Source organism: Numida meleagris, chromosome 1 (assembly GCF_002078875.1).
Source record: "Numida meleagris isolate 19003 breed g44 Domestic line chromosome 1, NumMel1.0, whole genome shotgun sequence".
In the NCBI taxonomy this organism is placed as follows: domain Eukaryota; kingdom Metazoa; phylum Chordata; class Aves; order Galliformes; family Numididae; genus Numida; species Numida meleagris.
This window is the reverse complement of record NC_034409.1, coordinates 76,532,262-76,552,595: the sequence shown is the minus strand read 5'-3', so window position 1 is coordinate 76,552,595 and position 20,334 is coordinate 76,532,262. Positions and strand designations below refer to the sequence as shown.

The following is a 20,334-nucleotide window of genomic DNA, read 5'->3' as shown; positions in this document are numbered from 1 at the left end:
GTGATTGGTGCATTATCATGGTAGCAATGTTTTGTTGTTGGAGAGTCTGTGCACTCTGACACACTCATCCTCTCTCAAATCCCTTACCAACCTCACAAATCATTAACATTGCTAGTGCCCTGGTTTCTTCATGCAGGAGAGAGCTTGGCTGGTCTTCAAACCAGGCTGCTACATGTGCTGCACTGTGCTGTGCAGTCCTGGTTGTGTGGCTACCTTTGTTGACTGTTCTGATATGTCTTCCCTTATTTTGGAACTCTAGAAGGCAAAGTTAAACTGTGGTCACTTTTATGGCATGGAACTTCTGTGACATGCCATTGAAGTTATATTCAGTATGTACACAAAATGGAAAATTATTCTGATACCTGATATTCTATGGGCATTTTTCACAGAAGATTTGGTACGTTTCTCATACTTATTGGTCACAAACAACTGCATGGAGTAGAACATGACAGATGGGATCTAGTGAGAGATAGATGTTTAGGTTGCTGTGCTTTGTGTATATATATATATATTTATATATATAGTGAAAGTGAAATCATGAAATTAATTACCACTATTGGTCAGTGGAAAACATAGACCTCTCTATCTGGTGCAGCACACATCCCGAGAATGACTCTGATCCCACTGTCATCTTTGGATCCCATTTCTGAGAATCATAGAATCATAGAATCACCAAAGTTGGAAAAGACATCCAAGATCATCCACTCCAACTGTCCACTTACTGCCAATAGTTCTCACTAAACCACGTCCCTCAACACAATGTCTAAACGTTCCTCGAACACCTCCAGGGTCGGTGACTCTACCACCTCCCTGGGCAGCCCATTCCAGCACCTGACCACTCTGTCTCTATGAAATATATCCATGCATATAAACATTAATTTATTTTTTTTTGAAACATATTAAGTAATTTCTTCTTTGTGTTCAAGAAACATTTAGATATAATGTTGAGAGACATGGTTTAGTGGGGTTATTGGTGGTAGGTGGATGGTTGGACTTGATGATCTTGTAGGTCTTTTCCAACCTATCTAATTCTATGATTCTATGATTCTAATTTAGTATGAACTAGAAAATAACTTCCAAATGGCTTCTTTTGCTTGCACTCTTCTGCAAACATATGGGGAGGATAGCACATACTTTTCTTACAAAGAAAATGAAAATGTCATTGTTTTCCCCAAATGAATTTGAAAAATTGATTTTGAAAAAATGCATCTCTGAGATCAACCCCTTCCATATCAATACATCATACAAGAAACCATTTACCTCCGCAGAAACATTTATTGGTTTCCATCATGCTGCTTTGTTTAAGGGATGAGACAGCATGCTCTGCAGAGCGCACAACTTCCTCTCCTCTCCTCTCTAGTTTAATTGCATTTCTGTTCTCAACATTACATAACTTTAAAGGCATGTTATAAATATTGTTCTGCGTCATAGATCATGACTGTAAGTTATACAGCATTTTCACTTTGACATAGTCTAGCAAAGACAAAGCAAAACATGGGAAATTAAAATAAAAGAAGTCAATCTGTTTGTTTGAAAATAGTCTAGCTTTTATTTTGCAGAAGCTGACCTGATGTGTTTTGCAGTGCATGATTATTCCACAAAGACAGTTTTAAAAGGTTCAATTAAAAGCCCTGACATTTTTAAATGGACAAAACATATTTATGATTTTTTTTCTCCCATGTGTCTGTGTTTTCATGTAATCGTTTTTGTTTTGAATTCAAGATGAAATCACAGCTCATTCCCACCCAGTGTGAGGTAATCAGATTAACAATAGTGGAGAATACTATGCTGAAAAAACAGGCAGATGTGAGGATAAACTGCTTAACTCCATGAGCTTTGCATACTTGAGCATGAGAGAGGGGTGAGGAGGAGGAGGAGGAGAAAGGATTTGGATAGCATTACATGTGTGGGCCAGAACTGGTTCTTCAAATCACAGAGTTGGTACTCAAACCTAGGGAAGAAAACTGATAGCATGGATTCTGCTCTATGTACAATTACTCACAGAGAGCATAGAAGACTGCTGTCTTCAGATGCTTGACCTGAACCTCCGCAAAGCTACAGGTACAGATATTTTCTCTTTTCTTAATTTCTTCCAACAAGTTTAAAGTTAAACTACTTTGACAGAGAATGAGGTTATAATCCCAAGCAAGAACATACAGGTAGGTGTGCCATCACAGGTAGATGTTCAGATCTTTCTACCTTGCTTGTTTACAATATTGGGGTGTGCCTTTGGCAGTTGTCTTTGCTGGCTGAAAGTGGTGGCAGTAATATGGCTCAGAGTACATAAGGAGATTCTTGACAGGAGCAGAATATTTTCTATTTCCACAATGAAATGGTGTCATATTGAAATGGAATGGCTTTATGGTACTCTGATGGGATAAAGTCTTAGATCGCAAAAGATTGATTTTTACATTAAAATAGAGCCCGTTGTCTGGAGAATGTTTCTGTGTCTACAGGTTATTCCTTTGTCCCAGGGTATGCCTCAGACTTCAAATATCCACTGTAAGTTGGATTTAGTACCAAAAGATATTGTTCCTGGTTACAAAATCCAGATCATTGATAAGGAGAGTTTTGTTCAAGTAGCAAGCTTGCAATCTAGCCTGCACTTTGTTGGTTTTTTTTGCTCATTAATTGATGACTATGCAAACTATCACCTGTGATATTCAATGTATAAATATATTAACATTTCTCTTACATGTGATTCTCTGAGTCTTGTATGGCTGATCATTTTGAATTTTAGTGATGAATGGAAATAAATATCTAGGTAACACTATTTTAAGAAATAAGCTTTACTCAGAAAGGTAGGTTTTTTGAGATGTTCACTTGAAACATAACATTTCAACATCCATGATTTACATTATCTTTTGATTTTTTTTAAAACCATATTCCATTATTAAAATAATGGATTGCATTAAAGTCTCTGTAGTTTGCATTCCTGATTTCCCTTGGGAGCCAGGTTCTCTGGCTGGACATCTTTCCATGATGTACTCAGTATGGGAGGTGCGTGTCAGGTTTGGATGGATCTCATCTAATTGTTTTGACACAGAAATGAGAAAGCATTGATGGCACAGTCCTCGGGACATTATAACTGCAGGAAGGTTCATAACTCACACAAGAAAAAGTGATGGTCTCAAATATTGTTCCATAGACATGGAAGGGTAAGGTTGTTGAGAACAAGATAAGAACTGGAGACTTCTCCTTGGTTGCAGGTTGGGCATGAGCAGCCAGTGTGATATGACCATGGAGAAAACAAATATGATCATACAGCGTACTGAAATATTTCTAACAGAGTCTGATGTTTAATATCGTTGCATGAGATCTCAGTGAGAACACAGTTCATGCCTGGCAAAAGATAAACTGGAAGTACAATTGCAGTGCATGCCTGCTGGAATAGTTGTGAATAGAAAGCCTGTTTTATGTCTAGAGACGAAGCTGATTTGTCTTTTTTTTTAACTCAGTCAAGCGAAGACCAGGAAGAAGGCACTAATGTCCTCTATACATACTTCAAGGCCAAGTGGCTAGGGCAGAGAAGAGCAATGTAAGCTGAGTGACCACCCTAGCATAAGAAGAGATGGCTCTGAGCAAGTGTGTGCTGTGAACTGAAAGAGTGAGGAAAAGCATCAGCAGGAAAAATGGAAACTGGAAGCTGAGCAAACTTTAAGATGGGGCTGGGAATTATATTAAAAAGATTGCATGGTGTGATTACCTGCTTTGGTGACTCTGGAGGTTCATTACGATCCTGTGTTCTGTTGCCTTTCAGACCATACAGTCCTCTGGACACCAGCCCTTAGAGGGCTAAAAGAGATTTCCTTCTGTGTGCTAGGATGAAAAGTCTGCCCACAGATGAGTTACTGAATTTGTTCCATTGGTCCATCTACATGTCTTAAAGGATGAGGACTGCTGCTGTTGCGTTTCTGTGGAGCACTTCTTTCTGGTCCCAGTCATGTGGGATCTGCTGCAGGTTTGCCAGAAACTGGGTAGAAAACTTCCATTTCTTGTTCTCCATATGGTTGCTGTCTAGCACATGACATCACCTAAATGCCCACAGTCCTGCCTCTCCCTTGAAAAGACCAAGCAATTACCTCCCCCCGAGAAAACTGCAAAAGTCAAAAAATTTCATGAATAGAAGGAGCAATGAGCAATCTTCATAAGTTTCATAATTGGTTACAAATACTTAATTGCAGAGTTGTTTTGTATGGTTTTGGGTGGAAAGCCTGCAATTGCTGTTAATGCTTTGTAACTTACATTGTGACATGTGGTAACGCTAAGGGAGAATAAAGACCAGGAAACACATGCAGCTGACAGGCAGGGCCAGTCATTTTTCTGCCTGCCAAATAGGCTGTGTTCATATGTGCTTCTGGCAGTGAGCTGTGTGACACCTCAAGTTCCCTCCTTTGTCTTTCCAAGAGTAACAGAGATTTTCTTTCTTGCAAAGGAAAAATGAAATCATGACAAAATGTAATAAAAGCCATAATCCTGAGATATTCAAAGGAGTTTAAGGAGGGAGCTGTGGGATTTCTAGCTCAGAATTATTTTGCTGCAGAATATTACTACATCCCTTAATTTACCATAATGTATTTTATTTTGAAGTATTTCATTTCCTTAAAGTGGTAACCTTCAGAATGCTGAAAGCAAAAGGGGATGATCTTCCCTGACTGTACAGTTCAGGTATAATGCATGTTACAAGCAGTACAAGTTGCTTCTGAGGTACCTTGAGAACATTACATTTTTTGTGCCCTCTTTACTCTTCAGCAGTGTCTGCATGGGTGCAATCTGGGACAGCAATGGTCATTTCCCTATGGTACAAAGGAATTGTGTAGTGCTGTGCTGGAGCTGTCTTTCATGACAAACGTTGGGAAGATGGCTGTCCAAGCCCACTCAACTGATTAGCTCATCTAATTTTACATCTACATACATACGTCTACATACCCATACACACAAATAATGCTAGCAATGGCATAAACTGGCTTTTTCTTCTCCCTGATCTGGGACAACTCAGATTATTCCATCCTCTCTCAGATGACCTTTACTTTCTTTCTTTTTTGTCAGGGGGATCTTCACTTCCCTAGACTTTTCCTTCATTCTCTTCAATATTTTTTGGTCCCCTATGCTCCTTGATATCCTACTGCACCATACAGACCCATGAGCTCCTGGTCAGCTCCTTCTTGCACGCAGCTTGCCCAGAAGCTTTTGTGTTCCCTTCCTCTTTAATCTCTGTGGTCTCCCCGTACATCCCTGTTTTCTTTTTGTTGCCTCCTTCTCCTCCACGTTTTATTTTCTCTTTACCAGTGCAAAGTAGTTCCCAGTAACATACTTGATACTCATTTTAACTTTTCTCATCATAAAAGTGTTATGAGTGGCAGGACTTGCCTAAATAGGTGATACCCATTTCAAAGATGAGACCCTATTTCTCCTTTTTAAAATACAATCCAATTTATCTTTTCTCCCAGATTTGCCAAAACTATGAACCAGTTTGTGTTACATTTCATATATATGATCTCATGTCAAAGTAGAAGTTTTCTGGAAAATCTGAGGCAAATTGAATGAGGCGTTTTTGGATTAATATAGAAACTGAAGCATTCTTTTAAACTGATTTCTTTTTTTTACTTTATTTTTTTGGCTTGTCATGACTCAAAAGCAATATGAATTGGAAAATTCTAAATCTGCCAAGACGATGGGTTTTCTCCAAAGGCTCTGGGTTTTCAGGTTCTTCTAGAGGCCTACAGAGTAAAATCAGTGAAAAGGGCAATACCTTTTGATTGGTCTTCTCCATTCCCTGCCTGATGATGGGCTGCCAATTGGCACTGTGATGTGTACTGAAGGACAACCTCTCATGTATATATCCATTACCTATCAGTTGAAGAAACAGAGGGTTGGAGGCCAGGGAAAGAGCGTAACTCTTTACGTGGATGAGATGCTGCTCTCCATTCAGCTCCTGTATGCTGGAGCCAGTATATGAATGAAGGCACAAGGGCTGCCAGTGGCTCTCTGGAGCTTTGCTTCCAGTTCAGGTCAGCAGAATGAAGCACCTGGCATATCCCTTGCTCCTTCTGGATGTTCATCTATCCCATGAACTGCCATTGTCTTTCTTGTGTGGAGGCCAGGTGCATCAAGCCCATATGTGATTGCCTTTGTATGTAAACTGCCCAGTCCCACCTCCATGGCTTCTGTTTTGTCACTGCTTCACACACCTCTCTCCCAGCTAGCCCTTGTGCCCCAGTTGTCATATTATTAATGTGCACTTCTGTGGGAGGAGAGCCTATTCAACACTACATAAGTTGCATTTGCTCACTTCTCCAGCTTTCATCAAATAGAAATACATTATTGAGAAAAACAAGAGGTGTGGAAAAAGAATCGCTCTCCTACTCTCAGCCATCAGTGTGAAGCACAGCCACAGGGATAGAGTGAGATGATGGTGGCTGAGAATAAATGTATTGCAAATGGGAGCTTGCAGGGTATAGAAAGGGCATCACCAAGAAACAGGTCAACTTCAGCCAAGTCTATGTACATTCAATACTGACCTTCTTTGTGGTTACTGAATACTGATCATTGCATATTGAAACATACTAACACTTTATCAACCGGTGATTTTTCATCTTGAGTACTGAATTGAAAATACTGCAATAAATATCTTTTCGGATAACAATTTTTTTTTTCTGATGGCAAAATTAAAAATTGATTCAGGATGCCTTTTTACTTTAATATCAAAGCAGAAATTGATTTTAATTTTGAAAACTGTTTTTTAGTTCTGAAGAACACTATCTGTAGGCAAATTTCAAAAAAAAATATTTTGGGGAAAATTTGAAATGCTGACCAGGATTTTAAAATTATTTTTTTATCTCCTCCCCAAAAACTCTGTAAACTTGTCAAACTCAGTGTGAATTTGTGAATCATCTAAATTAACCCTACACAATGTTTTTGGGGTGCAAATACCTTATTTCTTTACACCAGTACCTTTCAGAGCTCTATTTTACAATCAATTTACAATTGATGAGTGATGCCTATGACTAGATTTGTGAAAGTTTATTATCTAAGATGAAAAAAATCTTTGGATGCTGAACGAGGTTTCCTTGCTGATTTTTATGAGCCTGAAGAATCCCATTCCTGCCAGCTATGGCATTTAAAAACCTGTGTAGCTTCCATTCTCAAATAGAGCTTTGCTGTGTTCTCAGTGTGTGAGAGGAAATTCACCCAAGCCATAATGAAATGCAGGGCAGGTGTCTGGGAGCTAAGTATATATGATTTTGCTCCATGATAACACCATCAATCTGAAGACTCAGAAGGCTTTGCTAGCCATGGTTGTGGTTATAAGGTCACAGGTGCTCTCTCCCTCTGCAACCAGAATGTAATTAGTGTGTTTTTTATTCTTTGTATTGTCAATTACTATCAGCTACTGTAACATCTCCAGAAGTAGAAGAAATGATACTTTGAGAATGTACATAGTACGCTACAGAATAAAGCATAAAATAGTAATAGTAGAAAATATGATTCATTGTACTGTGAGAGCCAGTAGAGTGGAGAGGAAAACCTCCAACTTTTCTCGCTCCTTTTTTCTTCCTTTCTCATAAAGAAACTGAAAATTCCAGAGTCACGTGGATATAGTTTGCCATGTACGTCTAAACCTTTGAGGGAAGTTAAGCTAAAAGCAAAATTACATGATTTTTCTTTTTTTAATAATGGCAGTGATAGGCAGTTGGATGCAGTGCTGCTAGGAGGACAGCGTGACTCTGAGGACAGAATATAAACTAAGTGGCCAACAAAGATCTTATGTTCCACCATGGTATTTGCAGTAGACTTTGTGCTGGCTTTTTTTTTTTTTCTTTTTTTTTTTTTTTTTTGTTTTGTTTTGCACAGGGTGGATTTGGTCTAGAAAAGTATGAAAATTTGTCCACAGAAAAGTCAGCATTGCAAAAAAAAAAAAAATTTAACTAAGAAAATTAGTATTCATGTCTGAAAAGTGAAAAATAATGGTGAAAGATTAGAGTTTAAAATAAGCTGGCTTAACGGGAAATTTAGTGAGGTAACTAAAAAATCTAAAACCCCAGAAAGTTCAAGATTTCAACAACTTTTAGTTTGCTTTTATCTCACCTCACCTCTTCAATTTTTAATAAAGAAAAAAAGAGACATTTGTAGTCCTGGTGTATAGTGACAAGATGAACTGTCAGTGTGCATCATATGTGATTTAAGAATGCCTAAATCACCCACCCAGCATGCACAGAGGACAACCTGAAACGATCTTCCAACTCTTGTACGTATGGTAAAATCTTGACTTTTGTGTTTCATTTAAGAAACAAAGATTCCTAACTTCCCACTTAAATTACTCCTTCCATATATTGAAAGTATTAAAACAATTTAATCTCCTTACAATCCTCAATGGTGTCTTTTAAATCAGATTTTCATTGGGAATTGGCTACATACTTTCTGTAACATAAACTGAAACCTGGGAGTTGTAAGCTGCCAGCAAAATATGAAGGTATGCTTCATTTGCCCAGATATATAAGATATGACAAGATTGAATATTGTGTATCTTTGCGGGAGATCACAGTACCTGTTAAATTCAATACATATTAAAAGACATACTCTGGAGAACTGCCTTCTCTGCCGGTTCTACATTTCTGTCCTTTCCGGCATATTTTTATCTGTAATCTTACCTCCCATATCTTACAATTCAGATTCATTTTGTTTAACCAATATTATCTATATTTTTATCAGGTTCCTAAATTACAGGCAACATATGCAACCTTAGCTCCAGCTCCCCAGAGGTGTTAAGTTGAGGGGATAATTGCAAACTATTTAGATAAATTGCAGACGTTGACAAAAATGAAATAAAACTTGTATGTCACATTCCTCACCCAGTCAGAAAAGCTGTTTCTCTCACATGTTTACTATTTGAGTCTTCAGGTGGAGAAACTATCAGGAAGGTGATGGGTGAGGAGAGAGAGGAATGGTTTTATTTTTGTGAAAGCTCTTTATGTTACAGAGAACTGTCCATTGTCACTTTGGAGCTGGGATGTAATGCCAACCACATGAAATGCAGTCAGATATAAATGAAGGATTACTTGTTTCACATGGATTTAAACACTGGCAATAGATGTAAAGTAGGACAAGGTAGGGAAGATGGTAGGTGTAGGCTTCTAGAGTTTGCCAGCAAAGCTCAAGAGTCCATATTAGTCTGAAAATTATAGATCTTGCTGAGAAGTCCTTTTTGATTGCCATTTGTGGTGCCCACACTTGGATTTCACTGGTACTGCTGGCTGCTTCTCCCAAGCAGTGCCTTTCAGTGTTTAATGTCCAAACTACTCAGACATAAACAAAGATTCCTGCCCCTTTGTCACATCTTCAATATTACAAGACAATGTTTTCTGAACATTCAGCACACATGCCCTCGGTCACTCAGCACCCCACATCTACCATTCTTTTTGTAGCTCCGGGTAGCCACAGTGAATTTTGCAACGCGGGGGGTCTGCCAATGGTGAGAGGCAGGTTCTCTGAAAGTTTGCTTTCACTCTTCCGTCAAAGGAAGATGTGGAAACATGACTTACTGAGAAAGCTATCTCAGAGGAAAATGTCATCATCACAGAAGGCTAAATAGAACCATATTTTGTTCTTTGCCTGGATCAGTATTTTTTCAAAAGAGCAAAATTTTCCATTGAAGGTGCCCTGTACACAGAAGGAAGGAGACTGCTCAACATAGACACTTCTAGACATGAAGAAGCCACATGTGGCTGAAAGCTGAAAATCAGCCTATTAGAAACAGAAGAGGTAAAACAAAGACTAAACTCCTGTAAATGTAAGGCACTGATGATGTTTCCAGAGATCTTAAAGCCCAGGGGAACCACTACAATAATGTAGCCTAGGCTTTTCCATAGGATAGGCCAAGCAATTGCAATTGGTAGTTCCATCAACAGAACAGTATTTTCTGCTTTATCTCTAAACTACGTTTTAGAAATACATTCATTTTTTATTAGGACATCTCAACTGATGGAGAGCTTATGTAAATAGTTTAAATAGCTAATTTCATGGACAAGAATTTATACTTCACTTATACCCCAAAATTCTCTTCCTTCAGTTTCCAGTCACTGGATTGCCTTTTTGCTTGTATCCATTTTTTTCCAGAAGTCTCTTCTCCATTTAAGTATTTTAATGATCACATCACACTGCAAAAACACCACATCATGGAATTTCATATGGCATATTATGAGAATGTTCAAGGTTCTTTTCCAAATATAAATTTCTACAGTTCTGTGGTAGACAGTACATCAGGTGAAATCTTGCCAGCAAGATGCAATGCTATTCTAAAAGATTAAAGTGTCTTTCTAAAATGTATCCTAAACATCAGACAGAACTTGCTTTCATAACTGAGATGCAATTCAGAATGATTCAAATACAGTTGCCTTCAGTCCAGGTGGCTGACTGGCAGAGTACTTGAGTGCAGATGTGATGAGTTTCCCTGAGAGGAGAAAAATGTTTTATCTGTGAATATGTGGTGGGTGGGCAGAGACATGCAAATTCTGCCTGTTGGATGTGTAAGTTGCATCCTCGTTCTGGGACTCTGGTGCTTTTTTTTCTTTTCATTGGTTTATGGCAAATGGGATTTGATGAGTCTATTTATGGCTGGAAAAGGCTGATTACACTCCTGTAAAATTATGGTGAACAAGATGTCATACATATTAGCTACAAAACCAACCAAACAAAATCCAAGAATGGTTAAGATTCCTTGGTGCTGGGCCCATGTATTTTAGCCAAGACAACTTCAGAATCAGCAATCGTATTGACTGCTATTCTTCATTTGAACAGAAACCTCTGTACAGTTCATGGTGTGTCTGACAGCTGCACCAAGACAATCACACTATGAGCCTTTCCTCTAACAAAATGAATCTTCTGTCGAAATTTCTATGTCAGCTTTGTTTGTTTGTTTGTTTTTTGGATAAGACCATCTAGCCATCTAGCTTTTAAAAATCAATATGGAGCATACCTTAAGCTATGCGTTACCAGACAGATTACAGCTCTTTAATTTCAGTAATAAAGACACACAGAAGTGCAGTGCTTGAAAGCTCAGTCTGGTCAAATTAAAACTGGTATGAAACATGTACATACCTGTGGAGTAACTGAAGCAACTTATTTAGGGACATGGTGAATTTTCCAGTACTTGACTTAAATCAAGTCTTTGAGCATATGGAAATGGTGAGGATCAGAACCAGTGCAGAGAGAAATATTTTGGGTACCAACTGTGTAAAACAAATAAAAGGATAAGTACATAAAAGGAATACAAATAAAAGGAGTACAAATAAAAGGAAGTACACGGTATAAACAGCTATGTTCAATGTGGTACACATCTCTGCAATATGAGGGATTGTTGTTTTTATTCTTGATGTAACTTGCTTCTGTCAGGTGGTTGCATCAGTTTCTGACCTTGAGGAGCAGCATGGGCTCAGCAGCATGCAGCGCTGATGCCTGACAATCATTCATAAGTTCTCATGAACTTCCCACCTAGGGCTCATTTTGCCTCAGAACGTCCATTTTAAATACAGACAGATGAAGTGGAATATTCCAACCCATCTGTCATGCACCACAGATGTGTGATGGTCAAACCAGAAAACAAAACAGGAACTGAAGATGACTGTGCACAACCACCCTCAATGCCATCCTCTGCTGCCAACCCCTGAAAGTTAACAGGGGTGATACAACACAGTCTAAATCAAAAGGAATCTCCAGTATGTGTGGTCAGCACTGAAAGATGATGTTCACTATACTGCCACATTATGATGCTATCCCATCAGGTCTCATCTCTACATTTCTCACACCTTTTTAAAAAGTGATGTTCTTCATGCTGCAAATCATGCAGCATCCCATTCCATCACCTTCTATATAATTTAAATACACTATTTAGGATAACAGGGATCAGCACAGAAAACAGAAGGAAAGTTGAGTGAGGAGCTGGGACTACTAGAAAGATGCATATCTGTAAATTGAGGACCTCGCTGAGTCCTACAAAGTGGTTTTATTATTTGTCATTTTGAAAAGAGCACTTCAGGATCCACCAAAAAATAAATGAGTGAAGAACAGAGAAGCTACATACCACAGAGATTTCCAGAGCATCTCCAAATAGTGGGGGAAAGGCAGAACAATGTTGTCTGCTTTGGATGAATCTGGGTGACACAGGCTGCACAGGCTGGTTGTACTCCACAAACCAGAATCCCCCTGGAAAGGTCAACTGCACACTTGAGTGGTGATGAGCTCTGAGGAATGCCTGGCAGTTGATGGCCCTGAAACACCACTGCTGCTGCTTGTGGAGAGTATTAAAACCCAGATCAATGCAGTGATGGGATGCTCCTCAGCTCTGCTCCTGGCAAAAGAATGTGAACTCCAACTGAAAGGGAACTGAGAGGATATGCTTTAATGCTGAAAATACTTTGACATTTTATTACAGTGAGTACTTTAGGAATACCCTCCCAAAGCAGAAAAAAAAATATTAGAGAACTTTATTAAGTAAAGTAAGTAAATAAATTCCTCCAATACAGGAAATCTAATGAAAGGGTGTGCACCATTTTTAATTAAAAGCAACTACGAAAAATATCTCTACAAGAAACCCAGGTGAGGAGAAAGTTTCATAGCTGGTATTCTGTTATAACTATTAGGGCTTGCAGATCATATAAATGTAGCAAATCACAATATAAATCATAGAGATGAATCCCTTGTCCTAGGAGTTAAGAGTAGACAGTTAAGAAACTTTACCACATTGCCGTCAATTATGAAAGACTTAATGACTGTCTTGTGGATTTGCTTTCAACAGGGATATATCAGAGAAACCTTTGTTAGCCAGTCTTTTCAGTGTTCCAGTTTACTATCTGATAACAGATGCTAAAGTTGGAGTAAAAATTACAGAATCATCCTTGGTTGATGCAGAATATGTTGATAATGTTGCCTTAGCATGGAGACTGCCAACAAGCTAAGAGTTTATTGGAAGAGCTGCAAAAAACTGTAGGCCTCTAGAAAATTCAAGATCAAAGTCATAAAACAAAAGGTTTTAGGTTTTTTTCTAAGTGACATTAGTAGCCTGTGGCTGAGTTGTAGCATAGCCTTTGTAAATCTTTTCAGTCTTGACGTAAAGGTTTTTTGTAACAGAAAATCCTTCATGTCTCTCAGTAGGTAATTTCAGTGCTTAATCAGAAATTCCTTCCAGCTGAATTTTTTTATTCTCACACTGTCTTTTCTTGCTAAACTAAAAAGCTCTCTCTTTGTTGATACTTTTTCCTCATATAAATATTTGATATCTAATATAAAAATTATATCTATATTAAAATGATATCTCAAATGTCTACTGGATAAGCAACTGCATTTGTCTTTCTTCCTCCCTCTCTATACTGCAGATTTTCCTGACCTTGTTATTAGTCATTAAACTTTTTTTCCAAATCTATTCCAATTTCTACCATCCTCTCATGAATGCGGACACCGGAATCAGAAACATCACTCAAATCATGGTAATAATTTAACTGTTAGCATTAATTCTTTCATTGCGTATTCTTGTGCAGAAATCAGAAAGATGAAAGGCACACTCTTGTATAGGAATGTCCAGGAATCAGTGCAGAAGAGACTAAGCTCCGGTGCCCCGAGGTGCCTTCTGGAAAAGCCATTCTTTTTTTACAGACAGTAGAAGGAATTTAGAGAGACCAACTTCCCTAAGGCAATATTTACCTTTGTAACTAGCCTCAGAGATAAATTTCTTTTGCCCACATTGTTGCTATATACCCATCTAAGCTATGAGCAGACAGATTTTCTCAGGTAGTTGATTCAGAGAGAACCGGATTCACCCTTTGGCTGCGAACCAGGTTCCTGGTTCAAGAACTTTCCTGACATTTTTTCTGTGTGGGATATTACTCCGATTCATATTTGATCTGAAGCAATAATTCAACCCTTCCATACAGTAATTTTATGCTTTCCTATTTTGTTTTCTTGGAAGATTTCAAAACTACCATAAATATTCTCTGATTCACATTCACAGCAATCCAAGAAAGAAAGTAAATGTGACCTTAATACGATTATTCTGTCTTGTTTTAATGCTGCATATAAAGTTAATGGCAGGGAGTGAAATAGAGTCAGTTTCTCATGCAAACTACCGAGTCCATTGTATCTTTCTACTTGATATTAGTATTATTGCACTCTACAGTGATAACTATCTCCTTTATCTATGTAAGTAACCAGCTGTGTCGCTTCATGACTTCCTTGCTGTACTTCACAAATATCTAGCTGTGTGCTGGAAAAGAACCTCTAGGTCTGTGACTTGGCCTATTGGGATATACTTGAAGACAGGTTGTTGAATGTGCCTCCTTTTTTCAGCAGTGGGATATTTTCCTCCCAACATTCAAAAGAAAAAGGAAATGTAAGAATAACTGCCCCAAAAGCATAATGGAATATTTCTGGTTCATGAATTCCTCTTTTTGGAGCACATCCCCTTGGCTTGCAGGGAAAGCTCCAAACACAGTGGGCAGGGAGTTGTTTTTCCATGTGTTTGTCTAAGCTATGGTCCTTTGTGCTATGAGAAAACTCTCAGGCAGCTCCAGCAAGAGGAGACTTTCTGCTCCCTTCCACATCCTTACTTATTCCTAGATCCCCTCCCCCTCTTCACTTTCTTTCATGTGGATCAAGGCCTGGAAAATGACAAGCCTCTTGATTAATAGATACAAAAAGTCTTCTTATGTAATTTATTTGCTTTCTGCACCTGACTAGAATCACTAGGTTTATCTGGAAAGGAAAATATATCGTCTTTCCTGACTCCGAGTGGCAGCAGAGAGAGCTGAGCATGTGATATCAAGCTGCGCATGGAAAGCAAACAAAACGCCATTTCTGTATTTTGTAAGCATCTCAGGTCATAAAAGTGTCAGCACGCTATATTTCTTGCTGGGATCCTCTCTGTTTTATTATCTGAGCCCTTTCTATTGTGTTGAATGTGCAAGGAGAGTCTCCAAAGCAGGCAACATCTGTTTCCCTGTCATGTTTTTGATTATCAGCTCCATATTCCTTGCAAGTCTCCTGCTCACATATTCCCATCAAACTCAATGAGGGCTTCAACAGCAAGGACACTTCCTTATCTCCCTTCCCCCAGACTCTCCATCCATCATTCTCGCATGCTGGCCCACTAAATGCTGATGCAAGAGGCCTGTTCTTTACACTTGGGTAGCACACTCATGACCTCTCCAATTTGTTTTGTTTGTTTAAGTCTAATTGCTGTGGGTATACCTGCCTCTCAGTCCTTAACAGGGGAGAAGGGAGAGGAAGGATGTAGGTGGGACATCTCACTGGGTTTTATTTTGGTATCTGTGGAGAACAGTTTTCTAATGTAGTTTTAGATTTGTTTCCCAGTTTTCTTCCCTGAAGAGGAAGTTTCTTCCCCTCTTTCTTAGCTCCCAATTGCTAAATCAATTTCTCTGTGCTTTGCCAAGAGATCTGTTTTAACATTTATGCAGGTATTTCAATCTGCAAATGGAGATTCTGCCAATAAGAATCAATTAAAAAAATTGCCTTTTGCCTATGGATGGTATTGCAGTTCCAGGATATCCGGCACCCTGAGATCTGGGAAAGCAGAGGTAAGCTACATGGAGCTACAGGTTGCTTGTCTTGTGATGTTTAGCATTTATTTTCACAGAACAGTTTTGTATGCTTCTGCAGAAAGTCAATGAGCAGCAGTGGAGTAATGTGCCTGCCAATACAGCTGAGACACAGAAGTGGAAGTCTATATATGTGAATTGCATTGCTAATTTATTCAAAGGGCAGTTTCCCATCACCAGAGATAATTCACCCATCTATGCACAATAATGCCACACTGTGAATCCACATGGCAGAATTTTGCAGATTCAGACTTTGCAGAATACACTGCTGATGTTCATACTCAGGGTCAAAGCCTGCATATGAGAAATGTGAACACCTCTGTACTTTCCCTAGATCCTACACTGCTGGCAGTCCTGAGGTTCCTGAAGTATCTCCTACTTCAGGAGATATGGCTTATTTGCACACTCTAGGTTAAACCATTCTCCAGATTTAGGGTCAAAAATGAATCTTTCTCCAGGTCAGATTACTCAGCACAACTGCTGCGTCTGACCTGTTGTGCCCTGTATCCCCAAGGTTTCCTAGATGGAAGCTAGGAAATAGCTTCCCAGTGGAAATAGCTGCTAAATTTTCTTGCTTGCTGGGCACCCATTCACCAGTTCTGACATGATTTCTGATGTGGAGATGGGATGGACCCCAGGTGGTGCTGTTGTTTGAAGAGCCTTGCATGCCACGGATGCCTGCTGAGCTTCTGGCATTTACTGCAGCTTCCTGTTGCTTCTCCTTCCCTGCTGGTTATGCTGTTAGACAAAAATACTTGGGGCAGAGGCGATGAAGTCCTTCTTATGAGGATTCAGACACTGCTGTTACTAGGGTGGATACAACCTGTGTGCAGCCTAAATTCATGTTGTGCACCGGCTATCCTCAAAACGTGATAGAGACACCAGGTTATAGAATATGCTGGAATTTAGAGCTCTTCAGGTCCAGTGTGTTCTTAACATTTTATTTTTTAACTTGAGGTCAGATGATCCCAGAATCTGCACAAAATGCTTCCCTTAAAGTTTGCCTTGGGACATTTTTTCATCTCACCAGTTCTTTTTCAGTCATATGTGTGTCTTTTGCTCTTTGTACTTCAGGTCTTATGTTAGGTTTTAGAAACTTTCTGTGGATTGTGATGGAATGTATATATGGAAGAAGGTCATCTGGACCTTTCTATCTACTCTTTGTTACCGTCTTGTCCTAAACCTAAGGACTTCCTATTTATGCTGGTTCTTTCCAGTTCCCCATCCCTACAAGTAGCTCAGTTAGTGTGTGTGTGAAAGAGACTAATAGCTGAGCAGGTCATTAACAGCACCAAAGTAATTACACGATAAAGTGCAACAAGAGAAAGACCATGCTGGCAGAATTGCTCTCCTTGAAGGTGATTGCAGAAAACAAAAAAAATGGGGAAAGAATGAGGGGGAGAGAGATGGAAGGACTGTAGTTCAAAGAGCAGCCAGGTCTTGAAAGACCATAACCTTTGTTGGTGGGAAGAAGGCAACAGAAAACCAGAAGAGGGGAAAGATTGGAAGAGTGCTGTACGAGGAAAAAAGAGAACAGATGAAGGGAGAAAAGGAATGAGAATGAACGTGGAGGAGCCCACACCAGGGGGAAGAGGAGGGGAAGCAGAACTTACAAGTAGCAGAGGTTGGTGTCAGGGGTCCAGACAGAGAACACACAATACCACAGCTGATGTTGCTCACCAACAGTTGCTTGCATATGTGTTTTGTACACTCTTTAACAATATTTTTTTTCATGTGAATGCTACCTTTTTATCTATATCAGTGGCAAGAAACGTATTTACATAATATGGCGTATCCTAGTTTTCAACAATTAACACAGCATATTTAGCATACTTTTTATATTTACTGCATATTTATGTGAATGGAACTACCTAAAATTCTCCTCTTTGTAGAAGGAGCCAGATACCAAGATAGCCCTGGGCAGCCTGTTCCATGCCCACCGCCCTCTGGTGCAGAACCTGTCCCTAACCCCCAGCTGCCCCTCCCCTGACACAGCTCCATGCCATCCCCTCAGGCCCTGTCACCGTCACCAGAGAGCAGAGCTCAGCACTGCCCCTCCGCTCCCTGTGAGGAGCTGCAGCCGCCATGAGGCCTCCCCTCAGCTCCTCTGCTCTGGGCTGAGCACACCACAGAACATCAGCCGTTCCTCATACGCCGTGATCTCCAGACCCCTCACCATCATTGTAGCCCTCTGATGGACACTCTAACCTTCCCGTGTACTGCGTGTTCCCTTACCTAAAAAGGCTTTTATCTTGCCTTCCACTACAAGTTTCTGTCTGCCCTTTCTTCTTCCTTCACTCTACTTAAAAATGTCAGAACTCACAGAGCCAGTAGGACTCACGTTGTTTGAATCTGTCTAATTGCCGAATCCTCCTTTTCATCAGAAATTTTCCGTTTTCACATCCTATTTTTATCTGTTTTCAGGGGTAAGGAAATTTTTATGCTGGCAAACCAAATGGATCTAGCTGTCATAATGTGGCTGTCATTTGTATGCTTTGAGATATAATCCTGTTACCAGAATGGCTGTGTCCTGATTGCCAGCTGGGAACAATCCTTGGAGAATGTTTGAGAGAATGCCTGGGTGGAGGCTGCAGCAGGGGCAGTTTCAGTGGTTTAGCAGGGAGGTGACAGAGCTCCTCTACCTGGGCCTGCCCATTCTTTAATATTTAGGGTAGATACTCGGGTAGGTGTAGGCTATGGTACCTTGATGGGCAGGTTCTCACTCCATTTACAACTCTAGTGTTTATGCTGTGTCTGTGTTTAATAAGAGCTGAGATTACATTGGAAAACATGAGGAAAGGAATTACAATATTATTACAGACACAGAAGGTGTCCTACATATTTAATTTCTATTTTGTTTAAAAATACTTCGTCATAAAGCCTGTTTGCCAGCCAGTTGTGGTTCAGCACTACAGCCTCTGTGGTATTATGGCCCAGATGCACTGGAGTATGGGTTCAGAATAGGAGAGAAGTTTTGGCCGTGCACTGCAGTTTGGGGGTGCCACATTACGTCCAAAGAGCTCCTGGCAAAAACTGTGTTTCAGCTCTTGCCTTCTGCTACAGCTGCTTACCCATAGTCCAGAGTAAGTTCATCATTTGACTGCCTAAACACAGTGCTGTCTTTGAGCCCCAGTCCCATGTGTCTAATCTCAGCTGCCAAGGGATAAGTAAGCAGCAGGATTTACATCATGGCAGTGTGATGAGAAAGTAGGAAAACCTTGTCAGGCAGAAGTTTTTAAAATAGATTTTAGTCATGTATGAGATTAATGGAAATGGGGTGAGCAGTATGTGGAACAGGTCTGACACTGGACCTTTGTGTCTTACATGGACCCCTGGATGTGAACCAGCTGTAGTGCTCCTGTGTTATCCCTTCTCCAGGTCTCCAACACAGGCATGTCCCCTTCCGTTTCTCCATGTTCCCGCTATGCCTGGCTTCCACCTGCCTGAGGTAAGTGAGATGAATTAGAACAGCTTTCAAGCACTTTTGACTTTTAGGAGGCACTGGCCTGGCAGCCAGATTTGGAAGTGCTGAGAATGCTTTGCTGCTAAGGTACCATGGTACTAAGTTCATAGAATCATAGAATTATTTGAGTTGGAAGGGACCTTTAAAGATCTCCTAGTCCAGCTCCCCTGCAATGAAAAGGAACATCTACAGCTAGATCAGGTTGCTCAGAGCCCAGTCCAGCATGACCTTGAATGTCTCCAGGAATGGGGCTTCCACCACCTCTCTGGACATCTGCTTTGCTCTGTCTTGTATCCGGAGCTGTGTCAATCATATCTCAGTTGCAGCTCTAGGCTTGGCTCTTTAATTTCAGTAGCACAATTTTTAATGTTTTGTCAATGTGAGGAGAACTGAGAACAACCTGAATACCAGCTTGCAGTCAGTAGCTCTCCAGAAGTTTGCAGAACATCTTGCACACTGAGTAATAATTATGCTGTTTTCTAGCATTTTTGTAACAGAAAAAAGGGTAAATCTCAACTTTGTTGTGCCTGCCAGCAGTGTTAGTATGGAAGGGCGCAGCCTCAGAATAATGTGAATAGAGCAAAACTGAAGAAGTCAGAGAACCAGAAACTAGGTCACTGCGTGACAAGATGAAACCCTACTTGGAAAAAAATTTAAATACATATGGGGAAAACTATCTAAAACACATTATTCACCAAGGGAACCATGGAAGTAGATAGGCTGAAAGAGACCTAAGTTTGAGAGTGGACAATAAATTGGACATGAGTTTGCAGTGTGTCAGCAATGCAGTTTGGGCTGCATACAAAAAGGCACCACATCAGAGAACATGGTAATAAACCCTACTCTCTACATGCGTGATGTGACCACACCTGAAAGTTTTGATATCTTTGAAGTCAGTGGAGCTGTGCCAATTAACACCAGCTGGGAGGCTGCCTGTTGTGCTTCATTCTGGTTGCATTATTACTAGACAGTTATTGGCAAATTGGTAGAATCCAGTGCAAAGGAACAAAAATTATGAGAGAGCTGGTAAGGCTGACACATATATGTATGTGTATATATATATGTACATATATATGTATGAAAAATGTTCAAACACTGGGACAACACCATTTATCCAAATTCCAAACAGCTGTCTGGCTTGACTGCAGCCATGCCCTTAGCTGCTAAGGATGCTAGTGGAATGGCTGGTCTTTGCCCAGTTGCATACATTTGCATAAGAACAATGACGTGTGTTTTAACAATCCATTGTTAATTGCAGTGTCTCTT

The 20,334-nt window shown here is 39.9% G+C and overlaps 1 protein-coding gene across 1 annotated transcript in view; it reads left to right on the top strand.

Annotated features, from left to right (window-relative positions):
• HAO2 (hydroxyacid oxidase 2) overlaps positions 1,821–20,334 on the top strand; it is a 47,181-nt gene continuing 28,667 nt past the window's right edge. The window contains exon 1 of the mRNA XM_021396863.1: positions 1,821–2,061. Within this exon, the coding sequence (XP_021252538.1) occupies positions 2,031–2,061 (31 nt within the window). The 5' untranslated portion in view covers positions 1,821–2,030. The remainder of the gene's footprint in view (positions 2,062–20,334) is intronic.